The sequence below is a fragment of the Oxyura jamaicensis genome, chromosome 1 (assembly GCF_011077185.1).
Source record: "Oxyura jamaicensis isolate SHBP4307 breed ruddy duck chromosome 1, BPBGC_Ojam_1.0, whole genome shotgun sequence".
In the NCBI taxonomy this organism is placed as follows: Eukaryota; Metazoa; Chordata; class Aves; order Anseriformes; family Anatidae; genus Oxyura; species Oxyura jamaicensis.
In genome coordinates, this window is record NC_048893.1 from 24,087,837 (window position 1) to 24,114,717 (window position 26,881).

Consider the following 26,881-nt stretch of genomic DNA (forward strand, 5'->3'; position numbering starts at 1 on the left):
TAGCAGGGGGCCATAGGGGTGGCTTCTGTGAGAAGGATCTCGAAGCTGCCCCATGTTTGGTAAGGGCCCCACTGCTGACCAGAGCTGAGCCAGTAAGTGATGGTGTTTGTGCCTCTGTGAGAGCAGATTTAAGACAGGAAAAAAAACACTGCGCCACACAGCAGCTGGGAGAGTGAGAGGAGTGAGGAACAGCCTTGCAGGCACCAAGTCAGCGAAGAAGGAGGGGGAGAGGTGCTCCAGGCATTGGAGCAGAAGTCCCCTGCGGCCTGTGGTGAGGACCATGGTGAAGCAGGATGTCCCCCTGAAGCCCATGGAGTACCATGGTGGAGCAGGGTTCCACGCTGCAGCCCGTGGAGGAGACCACGGTGGAGCAGGTGGCCCTGCACCGATGGAGACTGCGGCCTGTGGAAGACCCCTGCTGGAGCAGATTCTGGGCCGGACCTGTAGCCCGTGGGGAGGAGACCACCCAGGAGCAGGTGACCTGGCAGGAGCTGCTGCCCGTGGGGGACCCAGGTTGGAGCAGTGTGCTCCCGAGGGATGGACCCCGTGGTACGGACCCATATCTGGAGCAGTTCTTGAAGAGCTGCTGCCTGTGGGCAGCCCACGCCTGATCAGTTCAGCAAGGACTGCATCCCGTGGGTGGGACCCCACAGCACAGGGGATGAGAGTGACTGAGAAGGAGCGGCAGAAAAGAATTACTGTAGACTGACCATAACCCCCATTCCCCTCTTCCGCGGCGCGGGGGGGGGAGGGGGGGGAGAGGGGGGGGGGGGGGGGGGGAAGGTGCTTTTGGTTTCTTTCCTTTGTTTCTCACTTCTCTAGCTCGTTAGTAATAGGCAATAAATCTTACTGCCTCCCTATGCTGGGTCTGTTTTGCTCATCATGATAATTACTGTGCGATCTCTTTGTCCTTATCTCAACCCTTAAGCCCCTTTCATCGTATTTTCTCCCCATTCCTCTTTGAGGAGGGGGAGTGAGAGAGTGGTTGTGGTGGAGCTTGGCCGCCCACCCAAGTAAAACCATCACACTACCTCCCATGAAATCAAACATCTCAGCTCCCTCAGAAATCCCAGCCAAAGTGCATGACCATCATATCCTCATGACCCACAAAGTGCATGAGCATCATATCCTCTGAATGACCAAGGTGAATTGTTGCTGTTTACCTTGCACATATGTTTCATATATCTGTCATTTTCTAGCACTGGGAAAAAAAAAAAAAAAACAACAACAAAACACACTATCAAACTGAGAAAATGTGGTCCATCTCAGTGGCATATGCCCCCAAAACTGGCTGAACTACTTATGTCCTATGTAGACTCAGTTCAAAAGCTCGGGAGGTTTCTTGGCTTACATATAGTTCCTCCTCTTGCTCTCACCCAGGGAGACTCTTTTCAGAGTGCGTAAGGAGTGAAGGCAGTTTTGTGGGATAAATAATGCAGTGGATGTCAGCTATTTTATTTGGCCCTGGTGCTACTACAGAGCAATGCAATGCTACAGAGCAACATACCCTGGTCCTGTCCAGAACTACTTTTACAGGCACTGCCCACACAGAACTAGTTTTATCGATGTAACTTAGCTAATTACAATGGAGCTTAACTTAAACACCAGTTTCAACTGCTATAGGCAGAGAGGGACTCATACTGCCGATGCACTCAGTCCTGCTTTTGCTCCCCCCATGCCCTCAAGCACACGATGTGGGTGCAGCTGAGGGCTGAGCGGGGCCCCTCTGACTGCACCCACTTACTTTCACCAACATGCTGCCCTCCATGCAGAAAGGGTCCCCACAAAACAGCTCCCTTTGACTTCCCCAGGGGCAAGCTGGGTCATTCTGCTGCCCCTGAAGCTTCAAATTGCTCACACATATTTGTCCAGACATCGTAGCCCTCATAACCTATGTATAGTTTTATAAACCACATTGCCACTTCTCTTTGTTGCTTTTTATCACACTTAGAAAAAAGAAATAAAATTCCTCCCCTCAATCCAGAAAAAAATCTTTATTAATAACATTTATTATTATTATTTTAATACAGATGACTGCTCTGCAGCCTCAATTAGGAGCTATCCAAGCAGGTGAGAGACACCCTGAATGCGCTGACCCTGTCAAGACCGCCTGACTCCCCAGTACAATGCCTATGTGGGTGCCCTTCCCGTTCTGACCCACAAAAACAGCCTATTGAGATTTGTTCTCCTGGGCAAATCCCTGAAACTGACCTCACGCCCAGGAGCCCAGGACCATTTCCCCCCTCTGCCAGAAGTTAAGGCCTACTAAGAAGTACATAGGTGATTTTCCCTACTTGAGATCAGGCATGGAAGAAACTTTAGGTCAGGTAGAAGCTAAGGTAATTTTGAGGCACAGATCAGTGCTGCTTCAAGAGTCAATCTCAATCTCCTTGCTGAAGTCCCAGCAGCTGGTTCCTCCTGGAGGCCTGTACAACAAGGCGGTGTTGATCTCTGTACTGATCTCTAAGGCACGGTTATGAGTGGTCTCACAGAGGACACGGAGGCACTTGCATCTGCCAGCAGATCGATGTAAGACATCTACATGTTCATATCTGTAGCGACCAGCTGCACATCCATGTGGCTCACAGACACGTTGTGGCATTGTCTGTAGTGATAGTGGGGTTACTTTCTGGAAGATGGCAACAACCAAGGGCTCATGACTCCTCAGGTTCTTCCACCAGAATGTGTCCTCCCCATCCAAGCTTTCACAGGGAGATTGTTGAATCCTCTTGTGACAGCAACAGGCATGCTGAGCACCCTTTTCATAAATAGCAGATCTGGGGGCTTTAGGCTTAGGGGCTTCATTGACCTAACCTATCTGGCTAAGTCAATGAAGAGAGGTTGGGCCAGAAGTGGAGGGATAGTCTCCAGCAGGTAAAGGGCTTCTTCTATTCCTGATATACCACATAAGGTAGCGAAGTACCACGGCACAGAAGATTTTATTTGCTTCCTCCTGACCTGCACACCCAATTAAGAATGACAGGGAATCTTTTGAAAAAAAAGTGACTTTGAAAGCCTCAACCAAAACCTCTAAGCTGATTTATTTTTTAAAACTGCCTGCCAGTGTGGAACAAGTTAAGGGACTGCAATCCTCAGCTAGTTCCCTTGATGTCAGTGGGAGTACTGCCGCTTACCACTGGAGTCAGAATTTCACTGTACGCAAAACGGATTTAAAAGAACAGAAAAAACTATATGGTATAGTAATTAAAGGATCATTTAAAACACCAAATAAGTGCTTCTCTTCAGTGTGTCACTTCTCTTCAGTATTAACTGCAATAGTTATAACCATCCTGACGGTAAGAAAAATAACATTTCTGTAATCCTCTGAATAAGTTCCCCCTGCACATGCAAATAAAATCAATTAAAAACTATTACAATAGTAACAAATATCTAATCAGCAAGTGTCAAATGCTGTAATATTATCAGATTTGTTCTGGAAACCTTTTACATAACTTGCATAATTTAAATATTTACAAAATATAAACCTTCTTGTCTTATCAAAAATAGTTCTTTGCACATTTAAACAACAGAAATCCTTTCACATGATGTTTTTTAAACCAGGAATTATATCATTGCATAAAAATAAACAACCTTTCACAGATGTAAAATAAAATTAAGCCAACATATGGAAGGGCAGAAGATGTTATCAATAACAGTAAATATTTTAGTGGTGTGAGCCAACCCTTAAGTTACATTGTGCATTGAACTTACTTAGGACATTAATGAAAATTTCTAGCTCATATAAGAGAAAGCAATCAATGTTCTTAAAATCTTTCATTTTCTGACAGATTTCTTTGGGCTGAATCTCAATGGTTAATTGTGAAAATGGTGGTGAACCACCAGCAAGATGGTTGAACATGGCAGGTTAATACTTGCAGTCCAGCAGTGGGGTGATGACTGGTTGACTTGCAAATTGTGCATTCATGTACTGAGGAAATACCTGTGAGGGGCTATATTTCCTTCAGATACCAAGCTGTATTTCAGTCCCTCCTCAGACCTGTCCTTTGTGCATTTGAAAGACAACTTACACAAAATCCTGAGGTTGCTATTTGGCACACCATTCACATTCACCAAACTGTGCTCTAGTCCCGCTGCTCCAGACACAGCCCTTTTCAGGCCAAGGGACCCTCCTCACCCATCCCACCAGTGCCCACCTCTGCAGGCACAAATTTCTGGGTACCAGATGCTTTTCTGAATATGATGCAAACAGCTTTTCAAACAGTCACAAAGGAAATGCTTCATGGTGAACAGCTGAACATTTCCTGTAACCTGTAACTGGTTTTGGCTCTTATTTATTTATTTATTTATTTATTTTGTTAGGCCGGCAGAAATGAATTGTCCAGTGGATCTATCTGATGTGTCTTACAAGCCTCTTAGTCCTGCATTCTCCGGCTAACAACCTTGAGTTTTCTTCATGTACCTACTGACCACACTGATCTTCATACTGTAGCTATTCAAGACTTAGAAAGATTTTAACTCTAGTGGGGAGTTCAGATGTGCCATCAGGAGTCCTTTCTTGCTGTTTTAGCTGCCCCTGTGTGCAGGCTGCTCTCCACTCAGTACACAAAAAGTTTGGACTGCCCCTGGTTTGGCAGTACCCATTCCCCCTGAGGCCGATCCCCTGTAATCCCACATGGTAAGAGCAATTGCTGCTTGAGTGGCAGTTCTGTGTACAACACAGTGCAGGGTGATCTGGCTCCGTTTTCTGTGCTTAATCTTATTTGCAGGTATGTACGTCGGTCATGGTCTCACACCTCCGGCAGCGCACATAGCAGCACCAGATGAACTTGCAGTCGCACCTTTCCACGTGCCTGACCACATGAGTGTTGTACCCGCGCCCACAGCACAGGAGGTTGCAGCCGTCAGGTCCCTCTGATGTGCGGTTGCATTCCCTCCCCTGAGTCCCAGGGATTCCCAGCTTTTGATCTTCTACGCAGTAATTGGGCGATTTGTTCACATACAGCAGGTCTTCCTTCTGGATCGGTATTTTTCGCTGGCTTTTCTCTTTCCTGCGTAACTTTTTTTTCAGTCTGTCAGATATCTGTATGCTGTTTTCATACTTATCCTTTAAAAAACGGCCAATCTTCTCAAAGGAGGACATGGTTTTCCAGCACGTCTTCACGGCACAGGACCCAGAAACACCATGACAGCGGCAGTCCACTGACATCAGCTTTGCTACAGCCTGAAAGCAAATGGAGAAAAACATTTGGATGTGGTCTTTTCTCTCATTCGGAATACAGGTTGACATCAGTAACCCAGATGCTTCTACGTATTTAATACTACTGCTGCCATTGCCATTGCACTGATTGGGAAGCCAGGCCATGGAAAGATACATTTTATGAATGAGGTTTCCACCTCTGAAACCCCAGTGTGAGAAGCCTGATCACAGATGGCTGAGGCTGGCAGGGACCTCTGGAGGCCATCTGGTCTAACCCCCTGCTCAACCAAGGACACTGGGGGCAGCTTGCCCAGGATCGTGTCCAAGTGGCTTCTGAAGATCTTCAAGAAGGGAGACTCCACAGCCTCTCTGAGCAACCTGTCAGTGCTCAGAACATCTCCAGAAGTGCTCTGCATGTGTACTATTCCATTTGCATATATATTGATTACCAAGCAATAAGTAATCACAGTAATGAAAGCTTGTATTTCTGAGCAGCTTTTCTTTCTGAAGTATCCTAAATACCCAAAACAACGTGTTCTTTTTCACAGTGTCCGCTGAATAATGGGAGTGGAAGCAGGGAAAGGATGGGTAACATCACTGTTCCTAAGACAGAAGGGAAGTACTGAGTTTATCCGTGACATCTTTAAAGTGTGCCTTGGGGCTACCACCAAGACCTCTAAACAGTCCCAACAGTCTGTAGCTGAGGCGACAGGAATGGCTTGAGGTTGCTCAGGAGTGCCTGTGTGACCAGCATGGCTCAGCAGGCAAAGCCACTGACTCTGGACGTGCCTGGGAATAGACCCATGCTGGGAGAGCAAGTGGATGCCCATGTCTCTGAGCTGCAGGGAAAGGCCATGGAAGGAGCCATTATAGCCCTGCGGTGGTAGATTCAGCTCACCTCTGCAGCTGAATCACCTCAGTGCTTCTTACAGTCTCAATCCCTGTTCCTGTAATTTAGGCACACTAGTACTATCATGGGTTTCCAATGTTTAAATGCCCTTAGATAGGCTACACGACTATGTCCTGATGGATGCAAGTACTGGAATATGCAATGAATGTCCAGCTAACAGTGGGGATCTGCAGCCAGCATTAAGCTATTGCAACATACAAGAATTTTGACATAGTTTATATGAAAGCAAATCTCAAAGAACTGGAATCTGTAAACAACCAGTAGTTTCCTTTATCTGGGACTATAATCATAGAATCAGAATATCCTGAGTTGGAAGGGACCCACAAAGGTCATCGGATCCAGATCCTGGTTCCACAAAGGACCACCCAAAATCAGACCATGTTAAATAGTATATAACATAATAGTTCAATCAGTCAGCAGACAATCACTGTAATACTCTCTTCTGGAATAGCTAATAGTCATAATATAAAATTATACAATTAGATTTGTGACACATCCTAAATTACAGTTAGGAAAAAAATTAAAGAAAAAATAATCACATGCGAGATATAGCAAGGGAGAAGGTATCGTGGTTTTGTTTTGTTTTGTTTTACCTTTCCATTAACTGTACTCTTTGTAGCCATCCATGGACTCATATGGGCTGTTGGTTAATGGTGTGCAGAGCCCATGTTACAGTATGCTGTTTTATTAACCTTCTACCCCACATTTCATTACCAGAATAAATGCAATCGGGAAATCTAACAGGAGTGAATTTCAGTTTTTCTTGAAACTTTTCATGCAAAAAGCCAATGTATATTCAAATTATTCCTCTGTAAAAGAACCATTATTTCCCACAGAGGGGAGAAAATAATAAAAAAACACCTTTTGATGCCATTTTTTAAAATTCATCTTAAGTGTTCACTTCCTCCATAGCCCCCACAGATTTTAACCATTGTCAATCTACCTTCCTCAAACTGTTTTAGGAAAGAGGAAAAAAAAATCTAAAACCCTCCTCTAGTTTTCCTAGAGAAAGAAGTTTAATTAGTCCCTGTTCTTGAGTCCCAATCCTGGAAGCCCTGGAAGTCTACAGAGGCCTTCTAACCCTCTGCTGTTACCCATAACCAGAAATAAACTCAAGGCCCAGCTGGCTTATTTGTAGCTCAGGCAGCACATCCAAGTTTTGGAGCAAGTCAAGACATGGAGCAGATCAAAAAAGCTATTTCTGCTCCATGTGTTAAACTGAGATTTTTTTATCAAGGTAAATGTGGTCACTGACGTTTGGGACAAGTCCAACATGGTTAAGTCCATGGATTTCAGTGTGAACTGAGGCCTCCCAGAGCGTTCTGCCCAAGAGATATTGACACAACCCTGTGCAGGTATTTGCATGCAACTCTACAAACATTATTAAAAATGCACATGACCAAAGTGTTTGTTTGGAGTCACATCTTTGGTGAATGAATAGGACTTACGTACCGGTAGAGGTTACTATGAAAGCCAAACACGCGAAGCATTCAAAGAACCATAAGCAAGAAACAGCAGGTGTATACCCTGACCTAAAACAGCCATTAGCTCTTGCAAAGAAATCTGGTGAAGTAATGCACCAATGTAGGAGATATTTCCAGGTGCTGTGGATTGTTTTTGAGACTGGAGACTTTTCCCTACCCTACAAAAAGGAACACCAGTGCAACAAGCAGATCCTCACCCCAAAGCACACACAGACTCTTTCAGTGGCAAATCAACTAGCAGCAATTTTTGCAGATACGTATCTCCTCTCCTTCACAGGCTAGTTTCTGTTTAAGAGACAGACCTGACTTTGTGCTCATATCTTCAGAATCTATCAATAAGGAAACCACTGGGTAGTCAGAATACGCATCATTAAGGCATAACAGTGACTGAGGAAGATGAGAATTTGACATCCAAAAACAGAAAACCTTTGTTAGAATACATATAACCTACAAAGTATCAAGGAAAAGAGAATCACAATACTGAAACACAAATATTACACACAATTTACAGACAGAAAGGATTTAATAGTATTTTCCATTTTCTAATGATTATTTATTTGTAACACGGCAAGTTATTAGAGTCTCAAAGTAATTTGAAACCATGTTGTGCTATAAGCCTTATAAAGTTTCAGATACAACCTTTGCCTTCACTGTGGTATGACAAGCTGCTAAATAGAGAAGAAACAACAGGGGAAAAATGCACAGTTTGGTTTGTGGGGAAAAAAAAACAAAAAACAAAAAACAAAAAACAACCAAACAAACAAAAAAATGTACTTCCAGGTCTGATAGAACAAGGCACAGTAAAACCTGGATGAGGCAGAATCCAGAAATTGTCTGGGGAAGCACTGGACGTGTCTGCTAGGTGCTATGAGTGAGTTACTTCCATGTGGGCAAGTAGCCCAGCAGATGACACTCAGAAGTCTTTTTCTGAGGATAAAATAATGAAAGCTAGAAGGAAGTAGTTTCTAAACAGGAGTGGAAAATGATGTTGGAATCTCAGGTTAATGTCAAAATGTAAAAATACAGCATATAGTAGCAATGTATGAAATTGGACCAGTGCAAGTACTACAAATGTGGTTGCAGCGTAGAGTCACTGGGAGCATCCACAGCAGTTGCAAACATCTGCATTACTGTTTTGTGTGTCTCTGGCTCTTTGTGTGAAGTTTTGGTGCAATCCACTTTAAAACAATTGATGGTGTCATCACAGATGTGCATGACCCCAGGCTATTGCTTCTCAGCTGCAAGGACAAGCAAATTTTCTAGTTGGACATATGTGGGTCATCTCTGCTGACAGCACTGGGAGCTGAAATCTTGCTGTGGCTGATCACTGAACTCAGTGAGATCTGAACCCTAGATCTCAGTCTGTCCTGTGAACTTTAATGAACAAACTTCCAAGTTGAACATCTGGCAAAATTTAGGGACCAGGAATATTCTCTTGCTGTGTTCTTGGAAACAAACCCAGGACAGTGCCTACAGAGCCAGCACAGCCTTCTGCTGGGAACTCGTTGCAACACATGCTGGTGCCTCAGTGGTGTACAGAGGCACTGGGAGCATGACTTCCAAACTGGCTCCCCGACAAGCACTTGGTTTCACACCTTTAGATTCACATGGTGAATCTTTTCAGTTATTCATGAGATACCGTGACAGGAGTTTCCCTAAACAGCAAAACTTCATAGAGAAGTTAGGAGGAACACTGCTAATCACACACAGTGAACAGATGTGTCCGTCAATGCAGGCTGGAACAGTTTTCCAGTTTTCTTAGGCTGGTCATGAAACTAAAATGACTTTTGGTTGTGATAATGGTTAGTGTTGAACTGAGTCAGGTCTATGAATGTCAAGTTCAGCCATGAGCCCACCAGCGGTGGTTCCTCTTGCACTGGTTGCCAGTCGCTGACCCTGGCTGTGATGGTGCTGGAACAAGAGTGTATGGTTAAGTGATGAACTGGACACAGTGGTCGACATTGATCTGTGTTAAAATTTAACCTGAAAGAAATATAATTTTTAACGGACTTCCTTTCACTGATCTGATCTAATTAATGGAGGGAGGGCTGTGGGGTGGGAAGGTATGGCTACACAGGTGGATGGGAAGAAAGCACAGATTTGTCTTCAGATTGGGACTGTGTTAGTGGAATTGTAGTCTGTATACTCCTTAATGCCAGTCCCTGTTGAATAATTCCAAACAAAGCTCTCCGTTTGCAGGCACTGTTCTCAGCTGTGAGACAGGGGCTGCCACTACTTGTTTTGCAGTGAAAGCCTACATTTGCCATCACATAGACTAATTGAAGCCACTCGTAAAAGAGAGCAAGAACTTCATGAAGATGAGCAGATGTCCTAATGGAGGAACATCACTTAAGAACAGTTGCAGGTTGTTCGTGGGTCTGGTGCCAACCCACAAGTACCTATAAAAATAAACCTTCTGATGAGTCAATCTATTTGCATGTGGGAAAACAAGTGCTGAAGATCAAATACATTTTCATTAGTGTGTAGCTGAACAGGAACTCTTCTGTGAGTGGAAGGGTACTACTAGAATAAAAGTCAACCGGTAGTGCCCGAGTCACCTGTCCTTTTATATAAGGTAGATCACATATCCAGATGTAAGTACCCTGAACATTGCAATGCCAAAATATGATAACCATTCATCTTGTGGCAGAATAAGGAATGAAATCTGGATCTTCTGAGCTTCACGTTAGTACCATAAACAGTGCACAACTCAGTCAAAGCATCGGTACTCAGTTAGAATTGGTGTATCTTAGAATTAACTATGAGATGTAGACGTATAAAATAGCATTTAGTCTGGAAATAGGAAAGGAACAGAGAATTCTCCACATACCAGTTCCATTAGTTACTCCAAACAAATAGGGGAGTATCATCCCTGGAAGACTGCTCTTGCAAGACACAGAACCAGGAACATGATAGTATTTATTACAGAAGGTCATAAGGTACCAAAATATATTGCAAAACATCCTTCCTGTAAGCCCCAAAACATGAAGGTCAACATTTTCCAACATCTCATAGTCAAGATTTTCAAACTACAAAAATCAAGAGTTCTGCTAAACTTTACTTCAGTAATATCGCTGTCGGAAATCCCAAGTACCAGCAATAAACATTCTCTTTCATTCTAAGATGGTCAAAATATTTGCTTTATCCTACAGTTTGCTATTAAGTTACAAAATACTCATGCACAGAAGCTGACTAAATACTCTGCATATTTTCATCCAAGATAACGAACAGCAAATACACCATTGCTAGAAAATGACCAGAGCTAAGATCCTTCAGACTTGCAGTGGGTGTTTAAAAAAAAAATAATAAAAAAAAAGGAAAGTGTCATGGAAAAGGAATGAGCATATGCATCGTGTGCACCAACTGAGCCCACAAATGCGAACCTTGAGAGCTTTGTTGCAGAGCTCAGTACTGTGAAAAGCCTGAAATCCTACAGGGTCCTCTGAGCCTGAAGGACTCTGTTGGGCTACAGGGAGCTGATCCAACTTTAAAGCAATCAATCCCAAAAGAGAAGTTTCTCTTCTAGGCTAGGGGCATGGAGGCATACTGTTTATTAAAGAAGAACAGTTCCTTGGTAGGGTTCACCTCAGGCAGCGGGGCTGTCACACCTGCGGGAGGCAGCTGTAGCCCAGCCTGTGCAGGAATGAGTCCTGAGCACAAGATGGTGCAGGAGAACAGAAGCAAATGTTACCACTGAGGCAAGAGGACAGCAAACTGCTGCTGCTGCTAAGCTAAAACTAGAGGAAGAAGAGAGAACAGGGTTCAAGAAGACCTATGTCACAGCCACCTAAACTCAGAAACAACATCTCTTTTTCTCTGAAGGTGTGTCACACTGCTTCGCTATGTCTCCACTGTCACACTGATCAAAGAAAATGGCACACACTCAGTGTAGTTTGACTTAGTCCAGAGACTGACGAAAAACACTGAATTCCTGGAAATGAGTGATATGAAAGAAGTTTCAGTGCATGTGAAATGCAGATTGGCAGGACTGGGCTGAAATGTCACTGTGACTTGTCATCCACTTTCTAATGACAAAAATGACTATTAAAATAAAAATGCATCATATATTAAAAAAATCATGAACTTGAAGAGAGATTATTTTATGGACATTATTCTCTCCTCCCTTAGCTACTGCTTCTCTACAAATGTGATTAATAACTATGCTCTTTCTATAAGTAAATTACCACTTAATCTCTTGTTCCTATCATTAACATCCCCTACTACACAATACCAACCACTGTTCCTTAGAAATGATTTAGCTGACAGGCATCTAATTAAACCCAAAGTAACTGTTCTCAGCATATACTCAGTTTTAAAGTTTATTTCATAGAATCACAGAACGGTTTGGGTTGGAAGGGACCTTAAAGGTCACCCAGTTTTAACCCCACTGCCACGGGCAGGGACACCTCCCACCAGGCCAGGTTGCCCAAAGCCCCATCCAGTCTGGCCTTGAACACCTCCAGGGATGGGGCATCCACGTCTTTGGGCAGCATGTTCCAGTGCCTCACCACCCTCTGAGTAAATAATTTCTTACTAAAATCTAATCTAAACCTACTCTCTTTTAGTTTAAAGCTGTTCCCCCTTGTCCTATCTCTACACCCCCTGACAAAGAGTCCCTCCCCAGCTTTCCTGTAGGCCCCCTCTAGGTACCAGAAGGCCGCTGTAAGGTCTGCCCAGACCCTTCTCTTCTCCAGGATGAACAACCCCAGCTCCATCAGCCTGTCTTCATAGAAGGCCTTCAGGCCTGAAAAGGGCGGGTCTCTTAATGATCTTGTTTTCCCATCAATATAAATTAATTACATAAAATATATTACCTCATAAAATGTAAAAGCATATTTGCTTTAAAATAGGTTGCAATGGTATCACCATGGCTCTCCCATGGATATGGTGGCTTACTGTGACTATTCTCATACTATGGCTGATAGGAGAAATGTTTTCAGTACAAACCACCCATGCTTTTTTTTCTGAAATTACATTTACAAAGGAGTCCAGCAAGTACGATCAAGATGTGTAGCCAAAAACAGAGAGTAACCATTTATTTTCTTCAGAAGAGATCTCTGTCACCAAGCTGAACAGTTTTAAAGAACTACGGGGCCACAGAGAGCCATTAAACATGTACAATGTTTAAAACTTCAAGGTAAAGCAGAGAAACTAATTTTAGAGGAGGAACCAGAACCCAAGTCTCTGCCATTGCAGATATAAGCCTCAGCCATCAGATTACAGACTCACGTCCCCTGTGTTGGCTCTTTCTGCCCCATTTATTCCTCTGCAGACCAGCACAGGAAGGCCCAGAGTCACACACACATACACTCAATGTTTGATGGCAGGAGTGTTCCCTCTGTAGCTGAGGCTTTGAAGTCTCTTGGGCAGAAGAAAAGCTATATGAAGCCTGCCTCCTCTCACTTCTGTGATGAGTGCCCTAACCAGCAGGCTACTTTAACCTGGGAGTGTCATTTCCATCCCATCTTTTAAAAGAAAAGGTTAAAACTTGATTTACTCTTTGAATGATTCTAGACTTCTGCTCTCAGATGAGGACCCGACCTGTGGATCCCAACGGGGTGCTGATGCCTGGTGTCCATTGTGTCTGCTCTTTCACCATTAGAGAGAATTAAAAATGTGATAATAACCGGATATTACAGAGAATAAAGGAAAAAAAAAAAAAAACACACAAGTATTATTCTGAGAACAAGACTCATTACAGTTGACTTGGAATATCAACTACCTATTTGCAATTACCCTGATCAGCACTCCGGATCTAACTTGGATTTTGTGAATTTTATTTTTACCTGTGGAGTTTAGTTACTCAGTCAAAACCAGCTTTGATTCTGGGTTTGTATGTTTCTGTTTTGGAGGTGTCAGTGAGGTTCTTGCCACTTGTGCCTGCGGTCAAGGACTGGCTGTGTTCGGCCAATGCCATTTTGTGGCCAACACCAAGCAAGCGTTGGCTCCCGCACCCGTGTGGTGACACATACCTGCCTCCCAGCCTCGTTGTTGTGTCGGTTCATCGCCGCCAGCCCGCTCCCACTCTTGCCTGTTACGTTCTTCACGGGCACATCCAGGAACCTCCTGCTGAATGACATCCCGTAGTGGATGTCGTCTGAGCAGCCGCCCCAGTGCCAGCCCTCGCTGGCCGAGCCACCGCTCTGTAGGCTGGTGTCGCAGGAGCACTCGGTCACGTTGCCCGCGCTGCAGGACCGCGTCACGGCATGCACCAGGCCCGCTGCTGTCACCGCGTGTATGAACGCAGTCTCCTTCGTGCCTGCAAAGCAACGCAAGGACATGTTGCCTCACAGCCCCCCTCAGATCACCTTCCTGGCCAAGCCAGGGAAAAGAATTTTACTAGCCAGAGCATTATTAAAAGGGAACAGTTATGAGTTTAAAGTCGTCACGGCTTGGTCTGCGTCGTTAACTTGTTTAAAGCTGTAGATATTCACATCTGAAAAAAGACTTCAGGGATTATTCATGTGACCGTACTATTAATTTTGCTGTTTCTGGCTGCCAGTACTATGCAATTTCTGGTAACTGCTTTTCTAAATCTGGTTGGGAACTTTATTTGCCACAGAAATGTTTGAGCCAATTAAGTTTTAATAAAATCAAATCAAAGCAAAACAAACAAAAACCCACCCAAACCTAGAACCCTTTACTCTCCACTCTGCTTTTGACTGCTCATATTAAATTGATGAAGAATAAGAAGTTAGTTCAGATCTTGGAGGAGGATCTTGAAGCCACCATGATCCTGGGGTACTTTGGTACAGGGCCTTGATGTTAATTTTAGATTAAAAAAAAAAAAAAAAAAAAAGAGGTTGTAGTAATTCACAATGTTGCAAACAGCCCACAGATTCTTAAACCAGGCAGAAATCAGGATGGCGCAATAATATTTTGGCTATGTGCTTTGCCTATGATAATCTGGCCATGACAAAGCTTACAGTATACAAAACCTCCAGCTGTTCCTGTTAAATCCCAAAGAATCATGGATGTACCTGTATGGGCCTCTTAAGCCTTTCTGCAACTTCTGGCATAGTGTGGCACACAGCACAGCACACTTTCTAAGCAGACCTAAAATCAATGCCTCACCATTAACTGCACCTAAAATTTCACTGTACTAATTTTCACCATTGTAAAAACAACCTGTTATTTCCTAAAGCTCCTGCTCATTGACAATAAAGTTCTTGTTCTTCTCTCCTGTTCGTGTCAGTCTGTGGTATTGGTACCATCATAAAATCTTTCCCCAGGACACTCCAATGAGGCTCTGTGGCATAGCAGTATCACTCAGCTATGGGTCCTTAGGAACAATTCTTCCCAATGCCTAGAAGGATTAACGCACAGTGTGTATGGCTACTTATAGGTGGGTAAAAACTTGCTTTTTTCTTTTTTTTTTTTACTATTTTTTTTGAATATGCATCATTTTTGTAGCTTATTTTATGTTTATATATATATATATATATATATATTTTCCAACTGCTGTAGTATAAAGTGGAGATTGCACTAAACCAAAATGGGGCACTGCAATACTTGATGAAGCTCACATCAATGGCTATGCTGAAATCACTGAGCAGAGCACTAGAAACTTGCAGGACCACAGCCTCTGATCCTGCTGCTTGATACAAACTGAATATCCCTATTTCTGCATGAATCTCAGCATTTTCCTTATCAGCTCATGCAACGAAAGCAGCTTCAGGCTCGCCGTGTCAAGCAGTGCCGTCTAGCAGAGTGCACGTGGTATGATTTAAGGTAACGCCTGGTACTTCTGGTGCTGCCAGCAGACTTTTACCTGCAACCGAGCGACCTTTTCGAAACGCCGTGTGTGTGTGTGTGTGTGTGTGTGTGTGTGTGTCACTGCCTTTTAGCAACCGTGACACACGCAAGGGCACAACCCCAGCTGTCAATCCAAGAACAGAGTTTCAACACAGCTAGGCGGATCTACCCAAAGACACCGTCACCCCCGGGGAGTGGTGGGCAACAGTAGGTCGAGTCCCGCGTGGATGGCTCCGGGGTGTGTCAGGGTCGCCTTAAGGAGTGCGGAGGGGCACGGCGGAGGGGGACACGGGGACCACTCACCGCTGCTCAGCTGCTGCCCGAAGGCTGCGGGCGGGGGGCGGCAGTCCCAGCGCTCGTGTCGGAACTGGCTGCGGCACTCGCGGAGGCCGAGGCTCGCTCCCTCCCGGATGGCTGGCACCAGCTCCGGCTTCTCCCTGCACAGCTCCTGCTGCCGGGGGTTCAGCGGCGGGCTTGGGCAGCCCGTTTTCTCCGGACCGCCGGCGGCGGCGATGCCCAGCCACCTGCGGGATCAGCCCCACAAACCCCCCGGTCAGCCACGGGGCCCCGCGGACATGCCTGGGCGCGGAGCCCCCCTCCCGAGCCCCGCTACTCACGTCCAGATGCCGCCGGCGGCGCCGGGGCAGAGGGCGAGCAGCAGCGCCGCCCGCAGCAGGCACCGTCCGAGGGGGGCCCCGCGCCCCATGGCCGGAGCATCGAGCCAGCCCCTCTCCGCCCCTCTCCGCTCCTCTCCGCTCCGGGCTGCAGGGACCGAGGGGACGGCGGCGAGTGGCGGCCCCCTACTCGGCTCTGCCCCCCGCGGGGGGAGCCTCGGCCGTCGGAGGGCGCTCCCGCGGCGGACGGGTGGGCAACTGGGGCAGCATGGGCAGAGCTTTATTCCCGGCAAGGTGAGAAAGTTGCCTTTGGTGGTTTCCTCCCTCTTCCTCCCCCCCCCCCCCCCCCCCCGGCCGGCCCCAGCTCTGCCTCCCCCGGCTGCGCATTGGCCGCCTGTGGGGGCCGGGGCGGGCCGGGGCGGGCCGGGAGAGCGGGGGCTGCGCTGCGCCCCGCAAATACCCCGCAAGTTCTCCGCACTGAGGTCGGGCCGCGGGGTGCTGCCCGGAGCCCCTCGGAGGCTGCCCCCCGTCGGCGACGTTTCTTCCTCCGGGCTCTGAAGCTTCTGCCAGAGCTGCCGGCGGGGCTCCAGGCGCTGCAGTGGAAGCTCGGGGTCTGCGGGAATGTCTCCCCAGAAAGCAAAGTGGGCAGAGATTTCTGGTGCTCATAAACCCTAACTTGTCCCACAGGTTTTATTTATGTCACCCAATGCTTCAGCAGCATTAGCCAGCCGGCCCTAGATCCAGCATCGCTATTCATTAGAGTAGTGTGAGTCCACTCCTCTTAATTTCAGTGCGAGTCTTACCAACTCCTAATTCAATAATTGCTACTTACTGGCGTAGACTGTCACATTAAAAGCCAGTGAGGTGGCTTGCACCAGCAGCCTGATGCAGGGCTGCCGCTGGCACTACGGCCTTTCAAGCCCTCTTTGATCTCGGTGTATTGCTGCTTCCCTCTGAGTGAAACACCTGCACCGCAAATAAACTGGGTGAAATTGGCAGCTCTGTAGAGGCTTGGATTTGACACAGTTGTAAATTAGTGGAATAGCTCTTGTTGACTGACAAGAGCTCTAAGTGAAGAACAATCAATCATCTCGACTGGCAGATGTGTATGATTTTGAGTACAACATGTAGAGAAATAATCACACAAATGTGTTCCCCCTGTCTTTTTCCCCATGGATCTGCTGAGATATTTTAAGAGTGTTGGCTGAGGTACATTCAGATCTATAAAACTTCGTCTCCATCCTACTTTGCATTCAATTGCCTGCTCTTAAAAAGTCTCCGTAGCATCGCCAGCTCTGGGCATGTTCCATATGACCCCATGGGCTATTTAAACCTTCCGATGAAACTTGTTTCTCTGTTCTGAATTTCAGTCTGGAGAACATCTGCTTGTGGTTGCACAGAAACTTAGTCCAGAGTGAAGGAGAGGGATGGAGAACCATGCTGCAACACAGGGACCAGCCATGAAACAGGCCCAAACCAGCCAAAACTGTGTGGGTTGTGTCAGAGAATTATCTAATTATTCCAGGACACATGGTTCATTTTATCCTCGTTGCTACTTCCTGGCTCCACCTACTCAAGTTAATTCAAAGCCCCGATCTAACAGCAGTGTATTTCTTATTGCCTTCTTGATCTACTTTGTGCATTTATCATTTATTCTTTTGTTTGTTTGTTTTTGTTGTTGTTGCCTTTTTTTTTTTTTTTTTCTTGCCAGTTCTTTTAACTGGGCTCTCCTCTGTATTTCTCTCTCTCTTTTTTTTTTTTTTTTAATTAGTCTGACGCCTTTGATCCTAAATTCTTATATGTGAGTTTTTGTCTAAAAGCTGTAGGATCGTATATTCTAATAACAATTTACATAAGATTTAAATTTAAAAAAAATATTGATTTCAAAAATTCCAATCCTATTTGGGTCATATTTTATATATGATATCATAAATAAATTCTCTGTTGGGATTCCATATGCTGGTATCTGATTTTGTCTACATTTCTTGCCACAACACCCATGAAGTAGTTAAGAAACCTTTTGATCATACATACTGGTGTAAAGTGACATAGTTGCAGTCTGGATGCTAAACAATACAAATTGTGAGGCACCTCTTGAGATCATCCAGTTCAACCTCTCTCAGATGCTGGCATCAAACCACATTTTTCCACAAACATCTGATTTAAAGAAGTTTGGATTACTATGTGGGTTTGCCCTAATCCCCCACCTGCATCTCTTGCCATGTTTCCCTTTCAGGCACTCTCCCATTGCGCACAGCCCCTGCACCTCCTCTCTGGCTGTTGCAACCTGGCCTCCCACCAGGACCCCCAGTCTCCAAGGGGGGGCTGTCTTTGCCTATTCATAAAAGAGTACCTATATTTTTCTGTTTTAAAGAGAAGACAATAAACTGTTGTTAAAAGGGAAAAAAAAAAAAAAAAAAAAAAAAAAAAAAAGGAGAGAAGGAAATATGTCTCATCTGAGTGGTGTTTCCTGACTGGACATTTACTAATCTACTTTTTAATTATGATGAATGTGATCTTGACAGAGTCAATTACAGATAAGCTTTTTTTTTTTTTTTGATTCATTGCTAGATAAAGAGGAATAGTCTGTTGTGCAGACTTTGCATGAATAAGCAGATCACTCAACAGATAATGTGCTTGGAAGATGGACCAAATATCTCTTTAAAAGCTAGTGGCCAGTGTTGTCATCATAATCAAGGCCTACTGGCCTGTTTACTGGACACAAGTACCTCCAAAGTTAAACACCCTTGGTTCAAATTATTTTCCTTCTCCTGGAACTACTGATGCCCAGCAGAGGCACCAAAAATTAGTACAATATAGAATACTGCATTATCCCACCTAAATGTACAGGTCCTATTGAGCGATGGGGGCCTTATCCCCTTATCTTAATGAAATGAGAACAAAGAACCCCATCTTCCAAACAGAAAAATCTCCCATAATCACTAAATCAGATCATTCATTCAGCTGTAAAATTTATTGTGTCTGTTGGTACAAATTATGCCTCTAATTCATCAAACGTGCTTTCAGTCCATCTCAGTACTTGGCTGCACAATGGCATCCATCAGCACCGGGAGCCAGGAAGGTGCTGAGCCTGTGCACAGAAGAAGCTGGCACCATTTCAGCACAAGGTGCTTTCATCACGGTGTGTGTATGTTGGCTGCAGCAAGCTCCTCTGAGGGAAGCTCCCAGGCTGCTTCCAGGTATCTTGTACCAGCAGAGCCTTGAAGCCAGTGTAAAGGTCACGGGTGCTGTTCAGTCATAGGTAATTCCAGGTTGGAAGAGGCCCACAAGGACCACCGAGTCGGTAGTTGTGACCTGCTGTGCATTCTCTACCAGTGCCGGGCAATACCCTGATGGTGATTCAGGTCCCATCTCCCAGCTCTGCACACTGCCGGGATCAGGGGGCATTGACATCGCAGCATCTACAGAACCTGGAGGCCTGGCCCACCCCAGCTTGCCTGTGCCCTCTGCGCTGCCTCCAGCCCTTCCTCCTTGGCTGGCAGGAGGAACAGAGATGTGCAGGGAGACACAAGACTTCAGGGCAGGGCTCCTTGCGCTCCTGGTGCAGTGTGCCCTTGCACCGTAGCATCTCCCTGTGAGGTGATGTCTCAGCAGACAAGTCTTAGGCCTTCCGTAAGGCCCAGCTGGCAGTAGAAGGGCAGTTAGAGAGAAAAAGAGGTGTCCCTTCTCCCACACAACCCCCCCAGATCCCACCTGCCTCTTGTCTAGATGGTTAATATTAATGCTGTTCTCACTGTTTTGTTTGTTTATTTATTTATTTATTAGTATGTGTAGCCTGAAAGTGTTCAAGTCCATGGCTAATGTAGACCTGCTGTGCTGAGCTCACACATGGCTGGGACAGCAATTAAAATGCACCCACTGCATGGTGGCAGATAGAGACCTCACAAGTACGTTTAATGATTTCAAAGCCACTCCTTAATATCACCATATTATATATATATATATAAATATTATAAATACCAATATTAATATATATATCAATATATATATTAATATAATAGTTGCACAACACAGTATGCAGAACAATATTTTCTATGTGATTAGACATGAAAAAAAAAAAAAAATAGAAGCAGCACTGGGAAGGCAAGGAAAGAGCAGACCTCTCACAGTCCTTTCCATTTCCTATTAGAGATCCAGAAGAAAGTTTAAGTCTCCAGGAAAGTTTCCTGGAGCCAATAACTTGGATGACAGTTGTTACAGCAGTTGCAGAGCAGATCTTCTGGCAATCTTCTTCTACCAGTGATGCGCTGCCAGAGAGCAGGGGCTGGGGAAGAGGAGGCTCAGGTTGGCTTTGATGTCTGCTGCTCCTCGTGGTTAAAATCTGGAGACTGCACTTCCCAATACCCACACCAGCTCTTCAGATCTGCTCACATGCTGGGGGATCCTGGAAGCAGATCCAGGTTTCTTCTGCAGTGCTGCTGACAAATTCTGTTCTCTGACATGGACAGTGTAAATGTTGGCATTATCTAGAGTTACTCCAGAGAGATTTTTTTTGGCATAAAAATATCAATTAAAATGTGCCACAAGAATGCTGATAAGGCTTCAAAGCATAACTAAGAGGGGTGTGAAGGATGTGGAAAAGAAATACAGGTTTTAATTCAGACTTCACCCACATCCCACTTACTACTAAAAATTAAAATTAGTCATAAAATTACACTTGGTAACAGTGCATCTTTATGCCCTCCTTAAGTTTATCTAGTTGTTTTGAGGAGGATGAGAGATGCCCTAGAAGTTGTGAGGATTAAGAAGAATTAAATGGTTTAGTGATAGAAAATTTGCCTTATGTTTTCTTTGTACTTAAAACAGCAATATTTAAACTTTATTTTTATTTTATTTTTATTTTTAATGTTTGTTTTTGTTTTTATTTTTATTTATTTGACATCAAGTGTGGGAGACCAGAAGGGGGTGGGTGCTGTTGGCTAGTGTTGCAGCTCTTCTAGGAGGTAATGATGCATTTTGGTGAAAAAATTAGCTCAAGTGAAGAAGAATGCAAGTGAAGAACTAGCTCAAGGACATGAGTGACATCAGTGGGGAAGAGAAGTCCTCCGTATGTAGTTTTTAAATCAGTGTCAGCCTCCCCTGAGGGTGTAACACAACTGTTTTGTTGCTGTATGTGGAAGCCTGCTTTATACATAGGTTTCTGAGATAAGCAGGATAATATACTATGTATGTGTGCACGCACGTGTGTGTGATGCTGTATTTTAGGTACTGAGCAGACAAAGGAGCTGCTTCCCATGGAGCAATGCTGTCCAGAACTCAGCCCCTATTCCTGTTCCAATTGCTAATTTTTGTTAACATTTTCTGCACAACACTTAATTTTATAGCAATAATTTTGTTGTGTTTCATAACAGTGACATGAGTGGCATGCACAGAACTATTGCCATCCTATGATGAGAGGACTGATATTCAGAGAGAGATTTAACTTGCAGGTGTCAGATGGTACACCATCATCAAAAACACAATTAGAACCTCAGTTTTTCATTGCTAATTCCATGTCTGTTGAGTTACTTACCTTTTGAGTGAGGATAACAATTGAATCAGAAGAATCCACTCTGTTGTTCTTATAATACAAACCAGACACTCAATGAAATATTCTTTCATTCACCTAGGCAGTGATATGCACCTGATCTGTGAAGCGTTTGCTCCAGTCATCAGCCTCCTTGAACCTTGGCTGTGAATTTAACTTCGAGCTCAGTTTCAGAAGGGGAAACATAGGAAGAAGCAGGAGAGAATGATGTTGTGCTGACAGCTACAGGAATGGTTGTGATCACTTGCTACCTGTAATGTGGTGGTGAGAGGAAGGAAAGAATGAATACCCTAATTTTTCAAGTTCACAGTCTTTCAAGTTGTACAGTAACAGTTAACACATCCCAAGTATGAGATTCAGATCATTCATTACTCACTCTTTCTCCCAATTTCAGTGATCTTACCTGTTTCAGTGTATTATTTTCATCTCTTCTGCCTCAGCATTTCTCCTTTTGTTCATCAATAATCCTTGGCCTGTTCCCACTTTCCACCTTTTGATCAGCAAAAATACAATTATAGAAAATCATACGGCTATGGTCTGAATAACCCAAGGCTCATGTAAAGTTGTGCCTCTTCACTGACGGTGAGCATACCAGGTGTTAAAAATGAAAGTTTCGGAAGCTCCCTAGTGAGAAGATAATCTGTACATTCATAAAGGTTCATTTTAATATCAAATGGTTACAGGTCATTTCAAAGTAGCAGGTTTTATGTCACTTCCATAATTTTTATTTTGATTAGCTGTGGAAAGTCTGAATGTTCTTATTATCTGTATAAACATCAACTCTTTCCTTGAATTTTATTAAGTATTTAGTGTTAGTTATGTCTTGGAAAATGTAACTTGTGAAAAGAATGGCTTTTGTGTGTATGTGTGTGAAACTTATTTTTCTGAGGTTTTGAACTTCCTATTTTATCATTTTCATTCTGAGAAATACGTGCACACCCATGAGGTGCAGGATCTTGGGTATGTCTTCTGTGCCACCTCCTGGTTATGTTTTCTCTTCTTTGTGAACGTCTGTGAACCCTTGTGCCATTGCAAGCCTTTCTTTTTTCCATTCCTCTTTACATTTGTCACGTCTTCTTCTAGCCATCACATAGCACACCCTCTTCAGACACACAACTATTTTATAAAACATCACAACAACACACTAAGGCACTGATTTTGCATCTCAGAATAATATAAAATCCTTGTGCATTCCAAGTTACCTTCTCAGAAACACATCACTGATCCCAAATTTCATCTGCTAACATATTACCTGTTTCCTGAACCGCCTTCTTACTTCATCTCATCAATGATCCACTCCATCTCTCTTTCTAAACATGCTTTTTTTGGCTGGACTTGGCACTGGAATATTTGAACCCCCTTAAACCTTTTAGCAGCATTGTCACAGAGGTCTTTCAGCTTTGGAAATCCTACTCTTGCTATATCACTACAGCTGTGGTGTTTATACTCTGTTGCATAAGGCATGATGGTTGTGGTTTAAAATATGTGTAGCCACAGGCAAAATGCCAAAGTCTACAGGGTTTAGGCAGTCCCCAACTTATCGAACTTTGCTAAACTGGCGAGTTATCAAAGTAGCTGAGGTTTTACATCTCAGCAACCTTGTAATAGCACAGGCCTAAGCCATGTAAAGGTTAGGGCTGGTGGGGAAAAAGGTGAATAGTTTAGGTTATTTGGGGATTTGTGTGTGTGTGTTTTTCATGCTCTTCACACAGGTAGTTTATTAACGTGCTAATAATTATTTATTTGAAAATTTACTATGAATCTCATCTTTTGAGATTCAACAGCTACAAGAATCTTTAGTAACCACCATTGAAAATGGGGTCAGTTCAGTGACAGTTCTGTGAACATGTACTTTTTCCTACTCATGCAAGTGGAGGGGACGATCCCTTAGCACAATGTGGGCAATAGCAGATATGCCGGGGGATTCATCCTGGAGCTAGGGCAAGACACCCTCTGCCCATTCCCATTCAGGAGTGGGAACAGCAGTGACTTTCCTTGCTGGGACAGCACAAGGTGTGACCCCGTGCTGCCCTGTGGGCCCAGGTGCCCCCAGGTCTCCACAAACACCAGGAGCTCTGAAGGGAGAACCTCAGCCCCTGCAGTGTGGGGTGGCAGGTCCTGACCCCTGGCAGGGAAGTTGGGCAGTTTGCCTCTCCCTCTGCCTTTCCTTGCCATCCTGCAGGCAGGGTTGCGGCCTGGAGGTCTGGGAACTGCTGCTGGCTGCCGTGGCTGCGGTATGCAAAGGATTCCCCAGATGAAGCGTAAAGGAACTCACAAACACAGCTGTAAAACTAAGTGCTGCAGCGTCATAAATATCTGTTTATAATTGTGCACACAGTATTGAGTTTCCCTCTTGAATGAACAATTTATTTACAACCTCGACACCAAGTTAATGACTTCTGCCTAGAAATTAAGCATATTTTTATAGTTCCAATATGCCCAAGGCAAGTGCTTTCAACCCTCATTATTGCTCAAAAAATTCAATTATCTTGTAATTTGGAACTTTCCTGCTCTTTAGCTAGTAAAGGACAACAGGCATGACCATCAAGTACTTTAATTTCTACTTTGTGTAAATATTAATCTACTTTGTTCCCTAAGTATCCTTACCAGTTGCGTTAGAATTTACTGTTTCTCATCAATCTGCCCCAGCTGTGCTTGGTACATTTCGTGTGTGATAGTCTAACAGGTGCTTCATTACAGTTCCTGATTTATTTTTTTTTTTGTATCTGCACCTGCATCTACAGAAGTGATTAGGAACTACTTTTGGATAATGAAATTTGAATGTAAACTATGTATAATTACTCAGAATTGCTTCCTAATGTCAGACTTCCAATTATCTGTGGTTTAATGGATCATAAAGCTTCTTCAGCTGAATCACAAAACCTGCTGCAGCCTGCATGGTGTCATCTGGAAAGGTGACAAAAGACTGATCATTCATGTACAAACGTCATGATGAGATGCAACAGGCCTGGCCCAACAAATTTTTAAAAAAATAAAAATAAAAAGGGAAATGAGACTATTTTCTGGAAATGACCTTGAAATCACTGTCTTCACCTCATCTTGTGTTTTTAATGCTTTCTACACTTTTACATATGTTGGTGTAAAGAAGAGGAAGGAAATATGCATTTCTCTATCCAACCACCAGGCTGTCCAGGATATCACATTATGCCAGCCAATAATATAGCTGATTCAATTGGAAAAATTTGCGGAGCAACTCAGTATGTGTTTTGAAGTAAAATTTAACGGATATGTAATTAAAAGCTTTCATATACATATAGGAGGATTGAGCATGTGATTCAGATGCAAAAATATATGAAAGAGAACTCAGTATATTTTGTTTTATTGTAGCTGTCACTAATTTTATGTCATTATCATGGTTTTGGAGTACTGAAGCATTATTTTTATTTTTATATTTCAGTCTGAAAATACTATCATTAGCATTGACAGTACTGCTTCTATTACTGCTCTCCTGGTGAATGCAGAAATTTAGAGGAAAAAATATACAGACAAATCCAAACCAAAAATATAACCTTAATTTAAAGGACAGAGATTAAATAATTTGCAGATAGTTTTACTAATAAAGAAAGCATGTACATTTATAGAAACTAGCAATGCCAAACACCAGAGTGGCATATTTACATGGGATATCTAAATACAGAGAGTTAAGTGAATCATATGTGTTCAAAGTGGAGAGGAACATATTCTCATGTCTGGTTCTAAAAAGCTCAGATCTTGCGAAAATTCCTAATGGTCTCTATTTGATATCTGTGACTACTTTCAAGGAAATAAATGGCAGCACTATCTGTATAGTACAAATAAAGCAGAAAAATAAGTGTCTGCTGAATAGAACTATATCAGACTATATTTGCATCATATAAAGTTAACAGAAAAGTGTCTATTAGATCAGACCCCTGCAACAGTTTTGAAGGACAAAGTTTCATTGTATTATTTCTGGCTTTAGAGGTGCTGTATATTAACTTTAAATTTACCTGCCTTACAAAATAATCAAAGTGTTTAAAAAAGGAAAAAAAATCAGATGTAAAACTACTCCCTAGCTGCAGAATTTGTGAGTTTCAGAAAGTGGCCAGGAGCAATGGAAATAACTTTTTTATAGAAGTAAGCTTTAAGACGCGTAAAGCTGTATGCTGAGGTGATGTGTTACAAGGGCGACTGCTTTATTGTAAGGCTCCTGAGACCACTTACGCATGTGTGAGTGTGAGAGTTGGTGCAATTTATGCACCAAAATCCAGAATCTGCTCTATTACAGGAATACAACTCTGGCTATTTAAATCGGGGGTCTCCACCTCACCAACACCCCACCCCACCCCCCTTAATACACAGTCACCATATTATGACCAGCTAAAAAGGAGGACGTGACTCTGTAAATGCACCATGTAATTCCACCTATACAGACACAAGGAATGTTAAAAAGGTAGGTGGGACACATTTTAGCCTTTTTAATTTCCTCAGCCTTTGTTTTTTTGATGCCAGCAAGCCATTCTGCTTTTAAAAAGCATGTACACAGATGAAATTCATGCACTGGTGACCAAAACAAGGGAGGTGAAGGATGAAATGGCTCTTAACAGAACATGGAAAACTGAAACTCACTCCTGCATCACTTTAGTGCTCATCTTCTCACAACTTTTCTTGCTAACAGATTTTGGTGGACCCCAGCTGTAAACATCCTCATGTTTTAGTTCAGGAGGGGCATGCTGAGTCCAGAGGCTTGCTAAGATGTGGAGGAGCCTATTGCTGTAAGTAGGCTGCACAGCTCCCTCTGACTTCTTGCAGACACAGACCATGCATCCTACCCACCCTCTTCATAGGCAAGAGATCTGTGATCCCTATGCATGTAGCTGAGGTACAGAGGTACCCTGGCTCTCTCATAAAGTCTTCACTGCTTGTCCACCAAAATAAAACTGATAGAGATCACAATGTCACCAGCTGAGATCTGAATATCAGCTGGCCTGTGAAGGTGGTGTGTGGAGGTTGGAAAAATTATTTTCTTCTACTATACACCAACAGGGGTGAGAGGGAAATGGAAAACGTGGGGAGCAAAAGAAGATGGAAATGGAAAAGAACCTCTGAAAGATCTTCAAAATTGATATTAAATGGAAGGCAGGAAGAGGTTTGAGTAGAAAAGGAAAAGGCTTAGAATGCTTTTGTAATAGAAAGGAAATTGTTTGTTTGCAGGAGTGGTCAGGATGAGCCAGGAGAGCTCATGAATTGCTTGCATGCATTCATCTTCATGAAGAGTAATGTGAGCATCTAAATAAAGCATGAGGAAATCTGAAGAACTTTGTGCTTCAGAGATTTGTCATTTTCTGGCCATCTGTAAGCCCTCTGGGGAGAATCCTTTTCAAACTAAAATATGAGCTGTTGAAGGAAGGAGTCTAGACATGAGGAAGAAGA

At 43.7% G+C, this 26,881-nt stretch overlaps 1 protein-coding gene across 1 annotated transcript; it reads right to left on the minus strand.

The window, feature by feature from the left end:
- Positions 1–2,552: 2,552 nt before the first annotated feature.
- WNT16 (Wnt family member 16) lies at positions 2,553–16,260 on the minus strand. Its single transcript, XM_035315542.1, has 4 exons — positions 15,925–16,260; positions 15,611–15,831; positions 13,525–13,811; positions 2,553–5,182 (listed from the first exon to the last, which is right to left on the minus strand). The coding sequence occupies exons 1-4, from the start codon at positions 16,011–16,013 to the stop codon at positions 4,718–4,720; spliced, it is 1,062 nt and encodes a 353-aa protein (XP_035171433.1). The 5' UTR covers positions 16,014–16,260; the 3' UTR covers positions 2,553–4,717.
- Positions 16,261–26,881: the final 10,621 nt, after the last annotated feature.